This window comes from Papio anubis, chromosome 7, assembly GCF_008728515.1.
Source record: "Papio anubis isolate 15944 chromosome 7, Panubis1.0, whole genome shotgun sequence".
NCBI lineage: Eukaryota > Metazoa > Chordata > Mammalia > Primates > Cercopithecidae > Papio > Papio anubis.
The window spans coordinates 45,686,529-45,708,592 of NC_044982.1; the positions used below are offsets into that span (position 1 = coordinate 45,686,529).

General features: G+C 35.3%; 1 protein-coding gene across 4 annotated transcripts in view; it reads right to left on the reverse strand.

The window, feature by feature from the left end:
• The window catches only part of MNAT1 (MNAT1 component of CDK activating kinase), a 240,680-nt gene that overhangs the window by 137,355 nt on the left and 81,261 nt on the right, over positions 1 to 22,064 (reverse strand). For all 4 annotated transcript variants that reach the window (XM_031668067.1, XM_031668070.1, XM_031668069.1 and 1 more), the window contains exons 5-6: positions 21,758 to 21,898; positions 14,720 to 14,845 (exon numbers count right to left, since the gene is read on the reverse strand). In XM_031668067.1, coding sequence (XP_031523927.1) covers positions 14,720 to 14,845; positions 21,758 to 21,898 — 267 coding nt within the window. The remainder of the gene's footprint in view (positions 1 to 14,719; positions 14,846 to 21,757; positions 21,899 to 22,064) is intronic.

The window sequence follows — 22,064 nt, forward strand, 5'->3', positions numbered from 1 at the left end:
AGGAATTGAATTCAACTCTGCACCAAGCGGACCTAATAGACATCTACAGAAGTCTCCACCCCAAATCAACAGAATATACATTTTTCTCAGCACCACATCGCACTTACTCCAAAATTGACCACATACTTGGAAGTAAAGCACTCCTCAGCAAATGTAAAAGAACAGAAATTATAACAAACTGTTTCTCAGACCACAGTGCAATTAAACTAGAACTCAGGACTAAGGAACTCAATCAAAACTGCTCAACTACATGGAAACTGAACAACCTGCTCCTGAATGACTACTGGGTACATAACGAAATGAAGGCAGAAATAAAGATGTTCTTTGAAATCAATGAGAACAAAGATACAACGTACCAGAATCTCTGGGACACATTTAAAGCAGTGTGTAGAGGGAAATTTATAGCACTAAATGCCCACAAGAGAAAGCAGGAAAGATCTAAAATTGACACCCTAACATCAAAATTAAAAGAACTAGAGAAGCAAGAGCAAACACATTCAAAAGCTAGCAGAAAGCAAGAAATAACTAAGATCAGAGCAGAACTGAAGGAGATAGAGACACAAAAAACCCTCCAAAAAAATCAATGAATCCAGGAGCTGGTTTTTTGAAAAGATCAATAAAATTGATAGACCGCTAGCAAGACTAATAAAGAAGAAAAGAGAGAAGAATCAAATAGACACAATAAAAAATGATAAAGGGGATATCACCACCGACCCCACAGAAATACAAACTACCATCAGAGAATACTATAAACACCTCTACACAAATAAACTAGAAAACCTAGAAGAAATGGATAATTTCCTGGACACTTACACTCTCCCAAGACTAAACCAGGAAGAAGCTGAATCCCTGAATAGACCAATAGCAAGCTCTGAAATTGAGGCAATAATTAATAGCCTACCAAACAAAAAAAGTCCAGGACCAGATGGATTCACAGCCGAATTCTACCAGAGGTACAAGGAGGAGTTGGTACCATTCCTTCTGAAACTATTCCAATCAATAGAAAAAGAAGGAATCCTCCCTCACTCATTTTACAAGGCCAACATCATCCTGATACCAAAGCCTGACAGAGATACAACAAAAAAAGAGAATTTTAGACCAATATCCCTGATGAACATCGATGCAAAAATCCTCAATAAAATACTGGCAAACCGAATCCAGCAGCACATCAAAAAGCTTATCCACTATGATCAAATGGGCTTCATCCCTGGGATGCAAGGTTGATTCAACATATGCAAATCAATAAATGTAATCCAGCATATAAACAGAACCAAAGACAAAAACCACATGATTATCTCAATAGATGCAGAAAAGGCCTTCCACAAAATTCAACAGACCTTCATGCTAAAAACTCTCAATAAATTCGGTATTGATGGAACGTATCTCAAAATAATAAGAGCTATTTATGACAAACCCACAGCCAATATCATATTGAATGGGCAAAAACTGGAAGCATTCCCTTTGAAAACTGGCACAAGATAGGGATGCCCTCTCTCACCACTCCTATTCAACATAGTGTTGGAAGTTCTGGCTAGGGCAATCAGGCAAGAGAAAGAAATAAAGGGTATTCAGTTAGGAAAAGAAGAAGTCAAATTGTCCCTGTTTGCAAATGACATGATTGTATATTTAGAAAACCCCATCGTCTCAGCCGAAAATCTCCTTAAGCTGATAAGCAACTTCAGCAAAGTCTCAGGATACAAAATCAATGTGCAAAAATCACAAGCATTCTTATACATCAGTAACAGACAAACAGAGAGCCAAATCATGAGTGAACTCCCATTCACAATAGCTTCAAAGAGAATAAAATACCTAGAGATCCAACTTACAAGGGATGTGAAGGACCTCTTCAAGGAGAACTACAAACCACTGCTCAGTGAAATAAAAGAGGACACAAACAAATGGAAGAACATACCATGGATAGGAAGAATCAATATTGTGAAAATGACCATACTGCCAAGGTAATTTATAGATTCAATGCCATCCCCATTAAGCTACCAATGACTTTCTTCACATAATTGGAAAAAATTGCTTTAAAGTTCATATGGAAACAAAAAAGACCCCACATTGCCAAGACAATCCTAAGCCAAAAGAACAAAGCTGGAGGCATCATGCTACCTGACTTCAAACTATACTACAAGGCTACAGTAACCAAAACAGCATGGTACTGGTACCAAAACAGAGATATAGACCAATGGAACAGAACAGAGCCCTCAGAAATAATACCACACATCAACAGCCATCTGATCTTTGACAAACCTGACAAAAACAAGAAATGGGGAAAGGATTCCCTATTTAATAAATGGTGCTGGGAAAATTGGCTAGCCATAAGTAGAAAGCTAAAACTGGATCTTTTCCTTACTCCTTATACGAAAATTAATTCAAGATGGATTAGAGACTTCAATGTTAGACCTAAAAACATAAAAACCATAGAAGAAAACCTAGGTAATACCATTCCTGGATAGCCTCAGGATGGGGGCTTATTGCAAAGGACATAGGCATGGGCAAGGACTTCATGTCTAAAACACCAAAAGCAATGGCAACACAGGAACAGAAAACTAAACAGCACATGTTTTCACTCGTAAGTGGGAGTGAACAATGAAAACACATGGACACAGGGAGGGAACATCACACACCAGAGCCTGCTGGGGGGTGGGAAGCTAGGGGAGTGATACATTAGAAGAAATACCTAATGTAGATGATGAGTTGATGGATGCAGCAAACCACTGTGGCACGTGTATACCTATGTAACAAACCTCCACATGCACATGCAACCCAGAAATTAAAAGTATTGGAATAAAACAAAAAGTAACAAAAGAAAGCAGCAATATATTCTTAACTCTATCCACCATTAGGAATGGAGGCTGGGAGAAGATGCCAGATGCTCTCTCAGCAAAAATGGGAAGAGCTTCTAGTGTAGAAAAATGTTAACAGGAGGCAGGGCACTGTCAGAATGGGAATGTATTATATCATCCATCAGTTGAGTATGTTTAAGAAAGAGACTATGCAAAAATAACTGAATGTAATCCTTGGTTTTCAAACTTAGCCAAAGCCCCTGAAGTTGTGGCAAATTGTATTCTGATACATAAACAATGTGTGATGATGATGAAGAAGAAAGAAGAAAGAAGGAAGAAGGAAGAAGGAAAAAGGAGAAGGGGAAGGAGGAGGACCAAAATAGCAATAAAAATTGTATAGGAATTATATAACAAAATGATCAACCAAAGAAAAACCTAATATTATTTCCTACATAATAGTAACACAAAAACCAAAGTTAACTCAAGGCAATACTGATGGTGCATTGATAAAATTCCAAAGGAAAACTAGGTCTGCTTAGCTGAAAAATTAAAGTATTACATTAACAATTATTGCAGGAAATATCTGGTCATGAGCATTTGCAGATGGAGCCTTATAAGAAATCTAAGCAATCACCAAAAAAAGAAAACTTATTTCAACATTTACAAATACTAAATTTTAGCGTCCCTTAACTTATTCAACAGATTACTAACTAGTAAAAAGCTATAACACATCAAAGTGAATCTATGTATCTGAACTTCATATAACCTTCTAGGAACCAAAGAATGAATGTGTATTTTGAAATTAGTGTGCAAGTTCATCAAAAGAAAATTCCTGCCTGAAAACTATGGAATAAACTTGGCTAAATTCACACGTTCCATTCTTTTGCTAACAATTCTCCCACATACTCATTTTTAAATGTGAAATGCCTTCGTCCTTTCCATTTTTCTGAAACTCTACTTTTCTCTAGGTTTAATTTAAGTCTTCCATACTCCATTCCTCATAAATGAGAATACCACTATCAACCCTACAGGATAGTTTTCAAGATTAAGTGAGTTAATGTTCAGAGACTGATTGAAACACATCTTCCCTCTTTTTTCCTAATTCTAATTCTTGTAAAATTACTATATCCGCAACACCAACAGCAATCACTGCTTTGCAAATGTTATAGGAACTTGATAAAACCCTACTGATAAACAGATTAGCACCCAATATAATTATCTATAAAGCTGAAAATCTGCCTCATTACATTAAGCAATGCATTATACAGTATGTAGAATACTTTGTAGGAAAACATGTGTTTCATAAATTAAGCAGAAAAACATTATTTCTACATCCTAGGCTAAGAATATTTCTGCATTTGCAAGCCTCTGTAATGTTATCCTCAGAGGGACTAAAAGAGTCAAAGCTTCCCACCATTCATAGAATACTGATTTTACCTTGTCCTCATTAAAAAGTAACTGATATAACTGAAAATCCAAACTCATTATTTCTGCCCATGCTCAAGTCTAGACGGATCACGAGACAAATTTTCTGGAATAAATTCAACCACTGTCATAAATTCTGAAGCCAATAGTTTGACCATTACCAATTTTTCCTTTACCATAGTAAAGGAAATAATATTACATAAAATTCATAGCATATAATTCATTATTTGTGAATTTTCCCAACTATTGACACTAAATATTTCAGTTTTTTCACTTATATATCTATAGAACAACTGAATTGTTACCTAGAAATATGGAAATATATAAGAAAGAGTTATAAAGGCATTTGGAACTTGTAATATTGTGATTTATGATAAGAAATACAAATGGTGTTCATCCCATTTCCTGGTACTCATCTCCTAAAACCTTTGTAGTCTCCAAAATGGTGTCTTTTTGTATGCTAATGAGATGGCTGGGGGGCGGTCCTGGATAGCCTCAGGATGGGGGCCTATTGCAGAGGGAACCAACTTTGCAATTACCTCTGGGAAGAGGCGAGGGGCAGGAGGTTGAGTTGATCACCAGTGGCCAGTGATTTATCAATCCTGGCTATAGGAAAGAAGCCTCCATAAAAACCCAAAAGGACAGGATTCATTGAACCTCCAGGTTGCTGAACACATGGAGGTGCTAAGATGGTAGCCCACCCTGAAAGGGCATGGAAGATGCACGTACCTTCCCACATACCTTGCCCTATGCATCTTCTCCATGTAGCTGTCCATCTGTATCCTTTGTAACATTCTTTATAATAAACCAATAGACATAAGTGTTTCCCAGAGTTCCGTGAGCCACTCTAGCAAATAAACCACAGGAAGGGATCATGGGAAACTTTTTATAGCCATTTAGTCAACAGCACAGGTTACCACCTGGAGCTTTCGACTGATGTCTGAAGTTGGGAGCAGTCGTGTGGTACTGGGATCTTACCCGGTGGGGTTTGCACTAATTCCAGTTAGTGTCAGAATTGGGTTAAACTGTAGGAAATCCTGTTGGTGTCTGCTGCAGAACTGCTTGGTGTGGTACAGAAAAGAAAAGAAAAGAAACGAAATAACAACCATAAAAAAAACCACACATTTTGGAGATCAAGTGTTCTGTGCTGAGTATGTGTAGCAGGGGAAAATTTGTTGTTTTTTCCCTACTATATAGGAGTCTATAGATAAAATAACTAGTAAAAAATACACAGTACAAAATTAACAATTATTAAGTCACAAACCCCACCTTCAATCATAATTTACTGGTCTATTATAGTTTTTATTTGTATCTATACCTATTTATACTTAGTATCTTTACAATGAGCCAGGCATCCTGAGAGTTTTATAAAATTACTTCACAAAATACTCAGGAACTCTATAATGTAGGCATAATCTCTTTTTCAAGAGTTGAGTAATTAAGGCTTAAAGAGGTAAAGTGATTTGCCCAAGGCCCAACAATTAGTATACATAGTAGAGAAGCCACAATTCAAACCTCTAATAATATTATAAGGACGACCTGTTTTAAACAATTCTGAAATAACAAAATTCAAATTTACAATTTTAATCATGAAGCTATTCATTTCATAAAAATTTTATTTAGGTCACATTAAAGTACTCACCAAGGATTATCTTAAGTCTTAAGAACCTCCATTTTCTTTAAAATAGAATGGAATTAACCAAATTTCTATTTACTTACATGTAACTCTTCAGGGATATCCATGTGAAAATTAGAATATACTATAACTTTAGTGAAATAACATAACTGGAGACATTTAAAAGCTAAGAGAAAATAATCACCTGATACTCACCTAGTTAATTATATGCCAAAAGATCTGATAAGATTATTAATTTGATTTACATTTCAAAATACATTTATAGATTCAAATTAATACTATGTGTATATCACAAGACTTGAGAAAGGGCACATGACTTCTTTAGTTGTTACACTTTGATCTACCACATAAGTGCAAATTATATATTAAAAATAGAACAAATTAATAACACTTGGTCAAGTTTGGTTTTCTGTTTTTTGGCAAAATGGTAAAGTATCTAAGCTGTTTGGCACAAACTTATGGTTTTATAGGACATAACTGACTGCTCAATGTAATTTTTATTTTCTTTTTCAGATACAAATGGGTATTAATTTTCTATAACTCATATTTTATCAAGGTTAGATCTTCCAATGAGTTCAGAGGAATATGCAATGCTTGAAAGCGAACAGCTAAATCCTATTTGTTGCACTCAGAAAAGGCGATTTATATCACAAATGAGTACTCTGCTCCCTTTTGGCTCACCCATAGATAATATTTTTTTAAACTCAGGGTTTTTTAACATCAGGGTTTTTTAACATCAGGGTTAAAATACTTAAAAAGTTTTCCCCTTTGTTAATGCATGGTATGTTTCTCCATAGTACTCCCCAAACCAACCACAGGCTATCAAAAGTACTTAAAAACAATTCTTACATTATCTTTTGACATCCATAGGTTATCTTTGTGACTCAGTTTATTTCCAGTTTGCATACAAACAAAATAGAATGAACAAGCACCAGAGCCATAGAATCTCATTCCTAATTTATGTGCCTTCACTTGTTTCCAAAAGACTAAGATTTACTCGCATGGATATTTATTGACACAAATTATCTAGTAATGAATCGGGGAGGGGGGGGGAAACTTTGAGGTCTGTTCACTGGTTCAACTAAGAATGATGTAATGAAGAATAGTAACCATAACCATAAGCTACATAAAAATAATTAGAATTATTTGTAAAATGATAAAGAAACAGAAGGCTGCATAATTATATCCACAGGATTTGAAACAAATAGATCAAAATAACTAACACCTGACCAAGAAACAAAGTTGTAGCTCTTACTTTAAGAGTTCAAAAGCTATCACCACACAGAGGGCACAATTATATATAAAATGAAGTTTCTGGCCGGGTGCTGTGGCTCATGCCTATAATCCCAGCACTTTGGGAGGCCAAGGCAGGCAGATCACAAGGTCAGGAATTCGAGACCAGGCTGGCCAGTATGGTGAAACCCCATCTCTACTGAAAATACAAAAAGATTAGCCAGGCATGGTGGCACGCACCTGTAGTTCCAGCTAACCAGGAGGCTGAGGCAGAAGAATCATTTGAACCCAGGAGGCAGAGGTTGCAGTGAGCCAAGATCGCGCCACTGCACTCCAGCCTGGGTGACAGAGTGAGACTCCGTCTCAAAAAACAAAAAAAAGAAGAAATTTCTCTTATTCATGCATAAAATAGTGATAAGTAGAACTTTCTTAAATACTGAAGTCACAAATTACATAATTTCTCTAAGACCCTATGCCTGACGCTCCTCCACCCCCTGAGAGTTTAATTCCTATAAAATATACTTCAAATAATAAATCCGGCACAACCTTCATAATATTCCTAATCAAAATATGTTCACTGACTGACTGAACTCCACCTATGTGAATATGTAATAATTAAATCCTCATTTCTTAGTCATTATTTTATGCCCATTTTGAACCCTTCAACTTTCTCAAGGTTATTAAACAAATAAATTCAGTCTTTTCTGTCACATCTCAAAAGATCTATTTCCAGAAACCTTAATCATATTTATACATCTTTCCTTGGTTCCTCTCCAAGTTGAGCACATCCGACTTCATTTTACGTTTGACTTTTTTTAAGTAGAATAGATCAGGAAAAGAAAGTTATTATGCTGACTCCTGTCCCTTAAATTACCTAGTCCATACAATCAGCCCACTATTAGAAACAAGAGCTCAAATCTTAGCTCTCACAGGATACCTGAATCAGAATGTATAAGTTTATTAATATTTTCATTAATTAAATATGAGATGTAATAGAAAGAAAATTAGTTTCAGTGTCATCTTTTAAATGTGATCTAACCTCTCAAAGACTCAGTTTTCACATTTGTAAAAACAGGAATACCATCCATTTTATGAAGACATAAAAACAGAAATTAATACCTATTATAAAAAAGAACTATCATAGGTCACAAATTCTTAAGTAATGTTTGTATTCCTGCATATCCAGCAGCCAGACCATGCTGGCTTATAGCAGGCATTCAACAAAATCAACCCCTGGGATATAGATGCTTAATGTTCCTTTTCATCCTTCATTTCAGGATTGGATTTTCTAAAAAGAATAAAAATACTTAACTTCATAAACATTTAGACTTTCATCTGTATTCTGTGTCAGTCTCCACATTCAATAAACAATTGACACTAATAAATTCACGTAAATACTATGCTATTCTAAATTTTACCTTTCCCTTGAACCAACTGTGATTTTTATTTCCAGTTTAGCCATTCTAGTGGGTATTTAGTGCCGTGTTGTGATTTTAATCTGCATATTCTTTCACCAGTCACTAATGAGGCTGAGGATTGGTTATCCTATTTTTAGAAATGCCTGTTCAAGACTCTAGATCATATATATGAGTTATTTATACCTTCTGGATCTAAGCCTTTTATCAGTTACATATGTTGTAAATAACTTTTGTCACTTTGTGGCTAGTTTTTTTCCCACTCTCTTAAGGATGTTTTTATTGTTTTACTTTTCTATTATCCATCTGGAAATGATCCAATGGGGTGGGGGTAAGTGATCCAATACTTTAACACACATTGAGAGTAATATAACTTAAGTATGTGACAGAATACTTATAACAATATTCAGCATTTGGTTCAAGGGCATTATAAAATAATTCATTTATATATCTAACTACAAAATATAACAAACATTAATGGTAACGCTATGGTTGCCAATTATTACTATTTACCACATGGCTAGCATACATTGGGCACCAGTTTTAGCATTTCATGTATAGATTTCAATATTCTGAACAATCATATGAAGTTATTAGCATTTCTCAACTTCCCAAATGAGAAAACAAAGTCAGAAGAGTAAAGTAATATCTTACCCATGGAAACATATCTAATAACAGTAAAGCTGGGATTTAATCCCGTTATGCCCATTTTCTTTCTTCTATACTTTACACTTTGGTAGTTCCTTATTAAGCAGTATTTTTCTTTACATTATTTTAAGATATGTTAATACTTCTGACATTTGAACGTTTGAAACCGATCATGAATATCTGATATTATTTAAGTACCTACATAGCCATGATCATATAAAACGATGTTCAAATATGAAGCCTCTGCCCTCAAGATGTTTATAACCTAATAGCTAGCACACATATGACAAACAAGGTAGGCAATTTTAAAATTCAAAAAAAGTAGCTGGATGGGCAGTTGGGGAGAAAAATGGACACATAAAAGGAAAGAAAAATATTCATTTACAAATCAAAGCTTGGCATTTTTATATTTATCACAATCTCAAAATAATGGTGATTTCTTTTTTTTTTGTTTTGTTTTGAGACAGAGTCTCACTCTGTCACCCAGGCTGGAGTGCAATGGCTTGATCTCAGCTTACTGTAACCTCTCCCACCCTGGTTCAAGTGATTCTTCTGCCTCAGCCTCCCAAGTAGCTGGAATTATAGGTTCCTGCTACCGTGCCCAGCTAGTTTTTGTATTTTTAGTACAGACGGGGTTTCACCATCTTGGCCACGCTGGTCTTCAACTCCTGACCTCGTGATCCACCCGCCTCATCCTCCCAAAGTGCTGGGATTACAGGCATGAGCCACCGCCCCCAGCCTTTTGTTTTTGTTTTTTTTGAGACGGAGTCTCACTTTGTTGCCCAGGCTGGAGTGTAGTGGCACAATGTCAGCTCACTGCAACCTCTGCCGCCCTGGTTCAAGCGATTCTCCTGCCTCAGCCTCCCAAGTAGCTGGAATTATAGAAAATTAAAGGTAATAGAAGTCTTAAATACCACAAAGAAAGATGTTCAGAAGAACATAAAGGCAATGTAAAGATAAAACTTTTTTTCCTCTCCAAATCTACATGCCTTGCTGCAGAACATTAAACATTATTAAAAATAAACTCAGGGTATGATACCTCTTCAGGCAGAAAGAAAATCTGTGCAACACATTACCCCTCCTCAATCCCCACTCAAAAGTAATCAGATAAACACAGAGCACTGCTGCTAACAAGCTCTCACAGAATTCAGGGATAGCTAAAGGGAGAGTACTCGAAGTAGTGAGTTTTCAGTTTTAGAATTTGATCCCTTTGTCAGTCTTCAAGGTTGCTGACCTTAAAACCAGGGTGTAAGACCCACCTGTTCATCCAGTACTTTAAAAGGCAGAGTAGAGGGAGGTTTATTAAATTTGCTCCAAGATGAGCTGAGATTGAAACTTCTTTCATCATTAAAAGTGTGCTCCTCAGCCGGGCACAGTGTAATCCCAGCACTTTGGGAGGCCAAGGCAGGCAGGTGGCTTGAGCTCAGGAGTTCAAGACCAGCCTGGGCAACATGATGAAACCCCACTGCTACCAAAATTACAAAAAATAGCTAGGTGTGGTGGCACCCACCTGTAGTCCCAGCTACTAGGGAGGATGAGGTGGGAGAATCGCTTGAGCCCAGGGGGCAGAGATTGCAGCGAGTCCAGATTGTGTCACTGCACTCCAGCCTGGTTGGAGCAAGACTCCATCTCAAAAAAAAATAAAAAATAAAGTATGCCCCTGCCTGAGCACACTGGCTCACACCTGTAATCCTAGCACTTTGGAAGGCTGAGGCGTTACAAGATTGCTTGAGACCAGGAGTTCAAGACCAACCTGGCCAACATAACTAGACCCTGCCTCATCTACAAAAAAAAACAAAGAAAAATTTTCTTAAAAATTAGCCCAGAGTGGTGGTGTGAGCCTATAAACCCGGTTACTTGGAAGGCTGCAATAGGAGGATGGCTTGAGCCCAGAAGTAGGCTAGAGTGAGCTAGGATCTCACCACTGCACTCCAGCTTGAAGTGACAGAACAAGATCCTGTCTCTAAAAATAAATTTAAAATAAATAAATAATTTTAAAAGTATGCTGCTGAAGCAACTTTGCCACAATGGATATATTTCCTAATCTCCTCAAGGAAATAAATTGCAGAGTATTTTGTTCATATCATGTTCAGGTTAGCAGATTTATGAATCAGTGCTCTCCAAAAACTTTTACATCTGGCCATTCCAATTCATTTCGTTTTTAAATAAATAGAACATTATGAAACACAGAAAGACTACCAGCAACTACTCTCTCTAGTTGAAAAAAGGATGTAGATCTGATGCTGCCTCTCTTTAGGCCAAAGAAAAGCACTTGACTACCTAAGAGGTCTACCCAGGTTATATAAATTTCAAAATGTACCACAGGTAAAAATTAAAAGATAAGAACACAGAAGAGGAGGAATACATAATCTGTAATTCTCATTGGTAATGGAATGTAAAAATGTGATAGAGGGATGGAAATTTAGATATATCTATAAAAATTTTTTTTTTTTACTTTGGCTGTACAGTGCATCAAATTCTTCTTTACCCAAATGTGAATCTCCCAATGGCAAAGCAAAATGCTCTGAAGTTAAGAAAAATGGGAATAATTTATTCAAAAAAGTTTTTTGAATAATTACACAGTACAATATTTAGTCCCCACAAGAACACATAAAGTTAGGTCACATAACACATTATGTCCTTAAGGAAGCTCATCTAAAATGAGACCGGCATGGAAAACAGCCAATTGCAATAAAAGGCAGGAGCTACAATATATAATAAAAGTACATATAAAATGTTAGGGGAAGCATCAGAATATGTAATTAAATTCCACACAAAAGACGGTTCATGAAAATCACACTTGATTGATGCCATAAATTATAAGTAAAGTTTTCATAAGCAGTTAAGTATATTCCAAACAGAGTAAACACCATAAAGTCACAGAAACTTGAAAATACTTCAGGATCTTCATTCTATTAAATGTGAGCCTAATATGTAAGATACAGTCATTCATTCAAAAATATTTAATGAAGGTCCACAGTGAACATTCATTAAATAGGTACTAGAGACAAACCTCGTTCTAGGTACACAGAATTTATATTCTAGCGGTAAAGATAAACATTAAACAGTGTACCCATAAGACACTTTCTGATAGTGATATATGTTATAAAGGGTTAAAAACCATAACATAGGCCAGGCATGGTAGCTCACGCCTGTAATTTTAACACTTTTGGAGGCCAAGGCAGGAGGATTACTTGAGCTCAGGAGTTTGAGACCAGCCTGGGCAACATAATGAGACCCTGTCTCTATATTAAAATTTTAAAAAGCATAACACAATGTGGACGGGGGCAGGAGAAAGATACTTCAGATAGAATAGTCAAAAGGTCAGTGTGAATTGAGCATAAGGAGCAAGGCAGAGTAGGGAAAGTATTCTCTTAACAGTATCTTTTGTCTGTTTCTAGAAAATGTTGTTTCTTACCTTAGGCCTTCTTTACTCCTCTTTTCTCTACCTGTATTTTTGCATGGCTAACCCCGTTTTACCATTGACTTCTTAGTACAAATGTCCCTTTCTCAGGTGAGAAAGTAGATAGCATTCTGAATTTTATTCTAAGTGTACTGGGAAGACATAGGAAGATAGTAAGCAAGGAGGTGATGAGCTGATTTTTTTAATATTGTTTATTTACCATCATTCATTTATTAGGAAACCACCCAAAGGCTTATAGACTAGATTATGGGGTACACAGATGAATAGAGAGACCAGGTGGAATGTTACTGCAATAGTACAGTACAGAAATGATGGCAACTATCCCAGGATGATAGAGGGGGAGAGAAGTGGGTAAATTCAAGATAAATTTTAAAAGTAGAGCCAGCTTAGTACAAAAGTATCTAGATTTTCAAATTCTATAGTCAGCAACTGGAAAAAAAAAAAAGTTGCAAAAGACTTAAGATGAGTTCCTGTATCTTCTACTTAGACTGTAAGCCAGATCTTATTTTAATATTACATATACTATAAAAGAAAGAGAACTAGAAAACAGGAGCAGCTGCTACACTTTTGCTAAAGTGGAAGCAACAATGAAATTAGAGTAAATATGACTTTATCCATTGGGGTCAACAGAAAGAAACAGTCCTTTGCCTCTTAAAATTAGAGTATTATCTCTAATTTAAAATATACTTTGATAACGTTTTGAGGCATTCCTTTTTGCATACTCATCATGCTCAATTTACAATAGGGGATACATTCCTGAAGTTTGTAGCTACATCGTGTCATCTGAATACAAGACTTCATTCCTGAAAATAAATGAGTTTACTGGTAAAACCAGTAAACTCCCACCACTTCAATATTGCATGTCATTAACACTGACTTTGAAATGCAGGCATACAATGATAAAAGCCAAACAAAAATTCTGCAACCTCCATCATCTTGAATTTTAAAACTATGTATAAAAATGAGTTTTATGTATATAAAAAATATGTAAAAATTTAAGGAATAAATTAGTATAGCCATCTGTGTTATCAACTCATTATTATGAATAAAAACTAGCCTCAATTATTGAGAGCTTACTATAAGCCAAGTACTACACTGTGCACTTTGTTCACATTCTTTCCCAACAAGTTTATGAGATCGGTATTATCATCACCATTTTATAGATGGGGAAAAAAGGCTTATTAGAAAGGCAAAGTAATTTGCTCATGTCAAGCAGCTGGCTAAATGGGTTGTTGAGAGTTGAACCCAGGTCTGTTTGGATTCAAAGTCCAAATCCATAACCATGACTTTGTAGTGCTGCCACAACTTTTTTAAAACCAGTTTTTAATTCATATAGAGTAGCTGTACATATTTTGTGATACTTTTATTTTAATACCTGTGTACATATATGCAATAATAAAAATAGAGTAATTGAGATATCTATCACCTCAAGCATTTATCTTTTCTAACCACATATTTTATACTACTCTAATGAGACTATTTTAAAAGATAATTATGAATTTGAATGTTACATCTTTAGAGTGGCTACATCTCAAACATCTAAATGTTAAACACATGTTAAAATTAATATGCCAAAGTATATATTTTCTAAACAAACAAACAAAAAATCTGTCAAAGTATACAAAAACATCATTGGCTTATAAAATCTTTCCCTTGAATGCTAAAATAAACAAAATATAACAATACAATATAAAATAAAGTTTTTTAAACCCAAATTAATCTATTCATCAGTCTAGAAACTAAAAAATGGCTTTCAGATTTTTTTAAAATATATATGTGAAGAAAACTGCTTAGAAGAAAACATTAATTGATACATTTACTTTCCCATTTCATATCTGCAGATGGTAACTACTCTCCAAACAATATTTATAAATGTTTTTCTACGCTACAAGCTTAAAAATGCAAGTAGAGTAAGAAAGTCATACAAACCCAATTCACATACAAAAATATTGTGTTGTATACTTTGAAAATTATTTGTTTCACTTTCCTCATACTGCACCCATCCATATTTCCAGACATCTAAAACTAGATCAGACACTGTTCTTAAACATCTGAACATTTCGGTTTACTATAGAAATGGTGTAAAATTATAAAGCATAATCCTTGAAAAAATATCTTTCAAACAAGTAATTAAAATAAGGCTTACCATTTTGATGCCTGTGGAAAACGTCACTGGTTTTACAGGTTTGGGTTTCTCAAGTTGCATTTCTAATTGGGTAGATCTATCTTTATGCTGAGCCAAAAGCAGAGCAACAGGGAGATCAGAACTCTCCTGTAAGAATAGTTCAAGTTCAATAAGAAATGTAAAAAGGGAAAACTAAAAACAACAAAACTTTTATTTTAAATTATGTCCTTTCCATAAGCATTTCATGTCAAACTAAATATTCACATTACCGAGGACACTTTACAAAAAATACTAACTTTCCATAATAAGAAAAGGCTGTTGTAGACTCATAAATCAAAATAACCTGCAAATAAGTATTTTTATAAAATCCACATTAAAAGTTCCTATTTCAACTAGCAAACCAACCACATTTATTAAAACGAAAAAAATAAGCTAATCACAGAAAGCATAGTACAAAGTACTATAACTTAGATCAGATGTTTATCTAAGACGCATTCTTTTTACCGGTAAATTTAGACCAGTTTGAAATTGTTTCCCATTAGATTTCACCTGAGACCGTTTGGAAATGATCCTTGTTCTATTTTGCACAATGAAACTATTGTAAGTACAACCAAAAGCGTATTTATTTTCTCCTTTTCTAATTTAATTTTAAAATTTAAGTCTATGTTTTTTAACTTAAGTAACAAACTGACAGTGAAACATTTTAATATCTTATATTAATTCTAAGCACACTGACACATTTTAATACCATGAGCAAATTACTAATTTTTATACGTAGACTGTTATTTATTCTGTTTAACAAGAAGTCCTCTTACATCTTTAAAGGGCTGTGGAACTAAGGTCTAAACTAAATGATATCCAGACATTTTCCTTTCTGAGTTTTCAGTTAAATAAGAACCCAAAAACATATGCAGAAGGAGGTACCAGGAGGAAAAGATCTCTCTCTCTCTCTTTCCTACACACACATACAAACACACACACACAGAAAGAGACTGAGAATTTTCTGTATCTATAAACAAAGATGAAGGTACAAACACATTTTTATCTCCTATACCAGGATTATGTGCTAAAGCATATTGTTCAAAGAGGCTATAGATGTTAAAATAGTGACTACACAGAATTTAATCCTGAAGAAACTCTATTATTAACATTTCACAGCATAAAGTAAACATACAGATTTTAATTTTCTTTCCAAATCTAGCAGCTTAACAATTTTTTAGGCACAAATGTGGTTAATTAATATACTTAAAGGAATTGGTTTAAGGTTACAGTATAGAAATAACTCAAACAACTTAATTCAATAGAATTGTCCTAGAATAAAGTTGCACACCAAGATTTTATAATAGAAGTGTTTTGCAAGAGCAGTGTTACAAAGATTAAAACTTTTAATAGTAAATGGAAGAACATAAATTTTATTTATTTATAAGATATAACCTTATTAAGGGGCAAAATCATTAAGACCTGGCTTTAACAATAATGAAGGAAAAGTGATGAAATATAGTATGAGGAGAATATACTAGAATACCTTTTATATTCTACACAAAGTATTAGTAATGCATGAGTAACTGTATTGCTAAGATTCCTTGCAGCTATTCTAGATTTATATTAAGAATTTTATAATAAAATATAAAATTAAAGAACATTTTTAATGGGCTGTGGCCAAAAAAATATTTTAAAAGCTACTCTATCTTTTCACATGTAGAAACTAACAAAAGAAAAATAAATTTCCTTAGCTAAAAAGTTAAAAGTATTGCTTTTCAATTTATACTCTAAATCAATTCAAGTGCTCTTCCTTAACTGGTATTTCCTTTAAAAAGCAAAAATTCTTATATAAAAGCAATGTATTAACTTCAAAAAAAAAAGTTGCTAGTCAAGACTTTGGCTTGTTTTAATCCTGGTTTCACATTCACATAAAAGGAACTGAATGTTAAAGTGTCTTGGTAAACAACTGAAATCTAATAAAAACAAACATTCTAAGGATCTAAAACAGTTTTGATACAGAAGCAAAGAATTTAGTTCCAACCTACTCTATTCTATTTTAGCACTCAAATTTTGAAGCTTGGAAGCATTACTAAGTGTTAAACTAGAATTAAGTAGGAGTTCCAACAACAAAAAATATTAATGGAGTAAAATAAACTATGTGAAACATGCATGCTCTGGGGAATACCTAACATGCAGATTTAGCCTTTCAAGTTATTTCATTCTTTGCATTACATTTTACCTTAAAAGGTTCCCTCACCTATATTAATTGCCTGAAGGCACACTGTTTAATATTTAAAGAAATTTTAATAAGAACTGCCTGTAGTACTCATTAAAAGCTTTATAATGACCATTTTTAAAAGATTATTTTAACTGACTTTCAGCAAGCCATCTGGCAAACAATATTTCTAATAAAAATCACCTACTGCGTTTGACAACAATATTAGCCCATACAAAATTTTAGACATAAACTGAAGCGAATTTTCAAACAGGAATATAAAAAGACTTAATAAGTCAAGACCTGTTTAAAAATCTTTTTCCAAACTGTTTTTTAAAATTGAATTTACAGTTAGAATTAAATAAATGGACCTTTTAGCCAACATTACTGCAAATGCTAAGCCATAAACATTAAGACCATAACATTAAAATCCTGTCACATACAGTATAATATAATGTGAATACTTTTTAAAAGGTTAAAAAGTGACTTTTGGCACAAAGACCAGAACCAAAAACAGGAGGAAAACAATTCTAATAAGTAGTACTTGTGTAAATTAGGTCCAGAAATTAATTCTAAGAATTAAGCTTCTAGACATATTTACAAATGCTATTTTTTTTAAGCAAAATCTCACATATGAACATATACAGAAAAAGAAATACATTATTTTACTTAGTTAATAAAGATTCAAGAGGATAAAAATAAATTTAATGAATTCATTAGTCATAAAAATTTAAAGTATTTTAACATTTACAACAAAAAATTTATAAAGACTGAAAAATAAACATAACAAAATCTTTAAAAATAAGTTTAAAAATGAAAACCAGAAATTCAAACTGCAGTGGTATTCTAAACCAATCTGTTGTAATTAATTGCACTAATGAATACAGTAAATTACTAAGAATTATTTAACCACCATGTTATATGATCTAAACAGTGAGGAAAGTATGTGCAGTAATGACTTGCAGGTGAGGAAAACAGGAAGTGGGAGAAAGAACTCACAAAAATCAATATTAACTCCAGATTACACACAATGTACAACAATGGTAGTTTCACATCTTGCTTCATGCCTCACTGAATCAAAGGAGAGCTTCATGCCAATAGCAGCTCAGTGAGGCAGCAAAACAGTACTTTAAAGACTAAAAGAATATGCAGCTGGGTGCGGTGGCTCACGCCAGTAATCCCAGCACTTTGGGAGGCCAAGGCGGGTGAATCACAAGGTCAGTAGTTCATGACCAGCCTGGCCAAGATGGTGAAACCCCATCTCTGCCAAAAATACAAAAAAGTTAGCTGGGCATGGTGGCAGGCACCTGCAATCCCAGCAGCTCAGGAGGCTAAGGCAGAGAATTGCTTGAAACCCAGGAGGCGGAGGTTGCAGTGAGCCAAGATCACGCCACTGCACTCCAGCTAGGGCACAGAGCAAGACTCCGTCTCAAAAAAAAAAAAAAAAAAGGAAAAAGAATACGCAAGAATAATTGTTATGCAAAGCTGGCTAACCTCAAAATAAAATCTAAAAACCTTTTTTATTAGATGGAACATAAAATGTTAAAAGTATATTTTCTATCAAAGTTCTATATTTGGGATTAATTCAATTAATTATATAGAAGAGAAGTATTACTTAAAAAAGAGCCTGTAACTCTTCATATAAAATGATAAGGGGAAGAATCTTTCAATAAAACAATTATAATTAGTAATTATATACTAATAATTAGTAACATCAATTTACTAATTCATTTTTTAAAGTTTTCAATTTCTCACCAAACAGCTACAAAAATATAAAACACAACATGTCATTTCACTGTTAAAGCCATACCTGCCACTTAATAGTTTCAAGAAAGAACTAATGAAAGTTGCTACAGAAAGCATCATTACTCTATTTAATATGCTGCTGTTCTCATTTTTAGAGTCAAATTCACATTCCACTCATAGAAAATAGAGTTTTATGACAGCATTTTCTATCTAAGCCTCAGTAATGCCCTTACCCTTATTTTTCCTTTAGTTTCGCACCTCCTTACAATTTAAGTAATCTCGCTTTCTCTTTTTCTACTCTTGGTTAACTGACTTATATGCTTTTTTGGCAAAAGCACAGTAGAAAAACACACATATACATATTTTCCCCAATCATAGGATAATAGCATTATCAACTAGACAAGAAAGTGTATTAACAGTGCGCGCGTGCACGCGCGCGCACACACACACACACACACACACAAAAGCCTCAGGGAAATAAATTATATGAACATAAAGGGAAAGAGAAGAATGCAAAAAGACTTTCCTGGAGAGGAAGATTTTCTAGTTTGTGAAGTCATCAATATCACACAGGGTTATAAATATCAAGTAATATAGTAACAAATCCATGAAACACTTCATAAACCTTAGTTATTATTACTGTCATTATCTAATAAGGTTGACTACCTAGGAAGCTAATTGCTGGAAAACAAAAATTTGCAAAAACACTGCTATTTCTTTCAAGCAAAAATACACTATTTTTTCATGCAAAAATATAAAATATACTGTCACAAAGTAGACAGAGTCAATATAAACTTCAGCATGGAGCCAAAATGAGCTCATTATTAGAAAAATAGCATTAATCAGGAGAAAAGTGCTTCAGAAACAATGTCTTTTAGTCAGTTAGCTTAAAGCCATATAAACACTCTATTAAGAATATACTGGCTCATCTCAGTTATAATGTTACTCTCTCATCTGAAAATAAAATGGATATTAAATAAAAAACTTTTTAAAAATATATAAGTAATGGCTCACGCCTGTAATCCCAGCACTTTGGGAGGCTGAGGCAGGCAGATCACGAGGTCAGGAGATCGAGACCATCCTGGCAAACACGGTGAAACCCTGACTCTACTAAAAACACACACACACAAAAAAAAATTAGCCAGGCAAGGTGGCGGGCGCCTATAGTCCCAGCTTCTCGGGAAGCTGAGGCAGGAGGAGAATGGCGGGAACCCGGGAGGCGGAGCTTGCAGTGAGCTGAGATTGCGCCACTGTACTCTAGCCTGGGTGACAGAGCGAGACTCCGTCTCAAAAAAAAAAAAAAAAGAAACAAAAATATATAAGTAAAATATACTAGAACCTCATTTTAACATCGTTCTTCGAGTTACACAAAGTAGTGGCACGTCCACAAACAATATCTAGGAAATCACTTTAAATCCTTCATAGTTGGCAAGATATAAATAAATAGGCATAAGGTTAAGACAAATTACAATATGAAAATGAAAGTCATTTTCATAATTCTTATCACTAAACTGATATCGGGATAGAGACTGAGTATCCCAAATGAATTTATATTTTGCCAAATTCTAGAAAAACATAGTTTTCCCCAGTACATACTGTGTGGACTAAAGATGGCCATCACACTCCCATTAGGAGGTGAGATCTATATCCATTCCCTTTGAAACTGAGTGGGCTCTTTTGCTAATATGGTGGAATCAATGCTGCACCAGTTTCCTAGCCCAAGCCCTAAAATGTTAGCATCTTCTACTTCCTTATGCTTGGAATATTTTCTCTTGTAACCCTGAGCCAACATGTGAGAAGTACAATCACAATGTTACAGAAATTGATGCAGTTTCTGATGTAGTCAGCCCCTTCACTAGATTCACGGTAAGGACTCCCCTCTACTAGACCCATTGCACCCAACCCCATGTGGGAGGGAGCACATGGGTGAGTCAGTGCAGATCTAGCTGGCTGCTCCAAGCACCAACACAGGAACAAGTTTTGTGTGGGGCCCACAGTCAGACCAGGCACAAGCAAGCAAGTGCAGGACCCAGCCATCTGCTCCAGGCATAGACACAGAAGCAAACTCCATGTGGGGCCCACAGCCAGACCAGGCATGTTGCCTCAAGGGGAACATGGCAGTGCCCAGGTGAGGGTGCCCACAACCCAAAAGCCCCAGGGGAGGTGTTATAGTGCTCCTTTAGTTCCGCCGTCAGACGGCAGTGTGTTAGCAGCTCAGTTGGCTTCTGGCCTTGTCACCTGGGGCAGCTGCTCTCCACCAGCAAGGACAAAGTGCCAGTGTGGCAGCTTTTCTGGGTACTGACACTCGGTGGGTCCTCAAGCTCTTGTCTGGCATCCAAGACGAATGAGGTCACAGGGATGGTAAAAGATGGTGAAGGCGATAATTTTATTAAGTGACGAAAACAGCTCTTAGCAGAGAGGGGAGCTGGAGAGGGCAGAGGAAGGGCAGGTCGTCTTCCCCAAAGTCAGGTTGTCTCTTTCTCTAGTTACTGAGTCTGGGGTCTTTATAGGCACAGGATGAGGAGTATGTGCTGAATTGGCTTATGAGTATGCAAAAAGGCTGAAGTGAAGACACTACCCAAAGGTGGGCATGACAGTGTAGAAAACCAATTAGGAAAGGGTAGGCATATATAAAATAGGTGAAGAGTGGGGATCAATCAGAGGAAAGCACACCAAAGAGGAGGACAAGTTCTCAATCTGGTCCAAGGATTTAACTTGTAGCTTGGCTTTCAGATTTTAAACTGTCTTCGACATGGAGGTGGGGTTTCTCCGGGTACCCGACCCTATCTGCCTAGGCATTTGGCTGCCTCCTGGCGCTATCAAAACCACATGGAGAGGTGTCCTGAGAATACATTAGGGACGCGGAGAAGCCCAAAAGAACCACTTAAATTCCTAACCCTCAGAATTGTGAACATAAAAATACATTGTTCAGTGTGGGTGGGGGGCAACCTCTTATTCAGCAATAAATACACTGATATCAATACATAACCAACAAAACTAAAGGTGAACCAGATTACAAATACTGGAAATGCCCTTTAAATGCCATCATTCAGCCTACTAGGAAAGGTAAATCCTCAAGAATGTTTTTTACAATCACAATTAGCATTAATACATACCAGCTCATCTAAAAAAGCCTGCTTATTCTTCCTTTTTAGAATCTGCTGCAGTTGTTCTTCTTTTTGTATAAATAATCTTCTTTGTTCATTTTCCTGTCGTTCCACTTCTAAAGCTTCTTCCAGTTCTTCCTGTTCTCGAGTCTAAAACAAAAATTTATATATGGCATGGAATAAATTTGGGAGCCAAGAGCAATCATACACCACACTCTAATACTTTCTTTATTGGAAGCATAAAACACACTAGTCACTTATTATTTAATAATGTAGCAATTCCATATCGAGGGAAATAGAATTTACTTTATTTCAT